The 2,429-nt window shown below is 36.1% G+C and overlaps 1 protein-coding gene across 1 annotated transcript in view; it reads right to left on the reverse strand.

The window, feature by feature from the left end:
- Positions 1–659: 659 nt before the first annotated feature.
- The window catches only part of LOC105813251 (cadherin-12-like), a 176,586-nt gene continuing 174,816 nt past the window's right edge, over positions 660–2,429 (reverse strand). The window contains exon 9 of the mRNA XM_012647900.1: positions 660–1,211. Coding sequence (XP_012503354.1) covers positions 712–1,211 — 500 coding nt within the window. The 3' untranslated portion in view covers positions 660–711. The remainder of the gene's footprint in view (positions 1,212–2,429) is intronic.

The following is a 2,429-nucleotide window of genomic DNA, read 5'->3' on the forward strand; positions in this document are numbered from 1 at the left end:
CGGGACTTACATATTGAATTTGATATTGTCATTTTTATTTAAATTTTCTGAAAGGGTAGGAAAAACAAACATATTTTGGCATACAGTTTTAAAAAGAAAAAGAAAAACCTTTGAATTATAAGAAGACGGAGTTCACAAAGTATTCTTTTTTTCTCAAAAGGAATGAGGAGAGTGAGCATGTTGCTATTGCTCCTTGACATAAAGACAGTGTCTTTGTTTTATGTCCTCTTTATCTGAATCCTGCAATGCCATCACAGCAGAGTGTACTGTACACCACTTTAAATGATAAGAGTTTCAATAGGCACTTTAGTGGAATTAAGAAAAATCTAACACTCTTCCACCGTGATGCCACATAGCTATCTTCGTTCTAGGTTGTCACGTCAGTAAATTGTATTTAATAGGCCTGAGCTTGTCTCAGTGTGATTCTGAAAACAAAACAAAGCAAGTACATATTATAGGATTTATCTTGTGTTGGCAGAATAAAACAAAACTGACAATATGATAAATATAGCAACTTGCTAGAAACCAGATAATCAAAGAAATCTTGTCCTATAAAGCCTGGGCCTTTGCGTGTGCGTGTGTGCATGTGTGATTTTTATTTGTATTTCTTTTTCTTTTTTTTTTTTAATTTCTCCTCTTGGTTCTATTTGTATTTCTTTTTCTTTTTTAAAAATTTCTCCTCTTGGTTGTGTTTTAGCCTTCACAGCTCCCCTAAGTGACTGTATCAGGGTTATAATTCTCTTCTTCGCCAAACATATCCGCCAAGACTTTAAAGCGGGGTCCCCAGTCTGTCAGATAGTCATAGTCCTGGTCACCTTCTGTGGTGACAGAGTCTATAGAGCTGAGGGACTCTGCCACGGATCCATTTCCTTCATAGGCATATGTGGCCAACGAATCATACGGTGGGGCGGTTGGGTCCACATCGTTTTCCTGTAGCCTTTGATTAATGAAATCCCTTATGTCTGTGTTATCTTCCACTGGTGGCCTCTGACGAGGTAAACAGAGAGAGTCTGGTTTTATATCCCTGCGAATTTTGTTCTCTTCAATCACTTTTGGGTTTCTCAGAGCCCCAATGTCGAAAGCCTGGGTGTCCTCCTCCCCACCTCCTTCATCATCATAATGGATGACGTTGTCTCTGATGTCTTCCTTAGAGGTCATCAGGGTGTCTTTCTTCTTCTGCCTTCTCAGCGCGACATACAGCACAACTATGGCTGAAACCAAACAAAAATTACAATTTTAGAATAGAAAACAGATATTTGGCTTTTATCTCTCAATAAAAAATAAAATCAGAGCTGGCTGAATTTCTTTAATGGTCTCCTATTATTTTTAAAGTAAACATACTATAATCAGTAGATTCATATATGTTTACATTTTTTTCATGGTCTAAAATCAACTTTATTTTGAAATTGTAGCTAACAAGAAACTACACCAAAGTTATTCAGAAAGTCAAACAATTGCGTCCTTATATTTAAGTATTTTAGGTTCAAGTAAAAATGTGTTTTGCAAAATATGAAAAAAAGGAAATAATAGTTGTCCTAACCATAGAGCAGTAAGAGTTGATTTGACAAAATTATTATCATTAAAATATAGCATATTATCATCTATAAGTAACACACAGATATCATTCATAGCTAATTTCCCAATTGTAACATTTCCAATTATAAGTTAAAAAATTGTGTTTCTAATAAAATAAACCCAAATCTTCACTATTGCAATCATTTTTAAAAGCAATAAATAAGAAAGAGGAAGAAGGAAGGAAGGAAGGAAATATAGTTTATATTTTTATAAGCTATAGTTTTAGTCTAGTTTTATAAATGTTACCAACTATAACCTCTAATTATTTCAAATCTGTGTCCTGCCATATTGAGACATTTTCCAAATCAAATGCCTGGTATTCAGGTTACCTTCACGAAATAAGATAATATTTGAAATAGTTACTATAATGTTCATACTTTCATTTTGAAATCTCTCATCATTCCTGGTTGACTTAAAGCTTTCCTTTAAATCAATGGTGCTTATTTCTTCTAGGGGTGAGTTGGCACAGATACAAATGAGTCAGTGCTCAGCTTTGCTTCTCATACTACCCCTCTCCTCCACAGCAGTGGCACTAAAATAAACACCAAAGTGGATTTGATTTACCACAGCAGACTGTGGAAGACTCGTGTCATAGAACTAGAAAGTGTAAAAGAATGCATGATTTTGAAGATCACTTATTCCCTCTTCCTCCAAAATTAGAGTTGGAGTGTTTGGAAGGCAGGGAAAGAGCTGGGTGACAGGTAGGGATACTCAGCATTTTGCTAACAAGGATGGCAGGAGGGAGAAGACCTAGGCAAACCTTCTGTACGGGGGGCCTTGGAGAGATGTTGAGCACCCTGTGCTCCTTTCAGGGTTTAGGGAATCTCAGAACTGAAGAGACACGGGGAACATGG

The sequence above is a fragment of the Propithecus coquereli genome, unplaced genomic scaffold, assembly GCF_000956105.1.
Source record: "Propithecus coquereli isolate 6110/MARCELLA unplaced genomic scaffold, Pcoq_1.0 Scaffold274, whole genome shotgun sequence".
NCBI classification, from domain to species: Eukaryota; Metazoa; Chordata; class Mammalia; order Primates; family Indriidae; genus Propithecus; species Propithecus coquereli.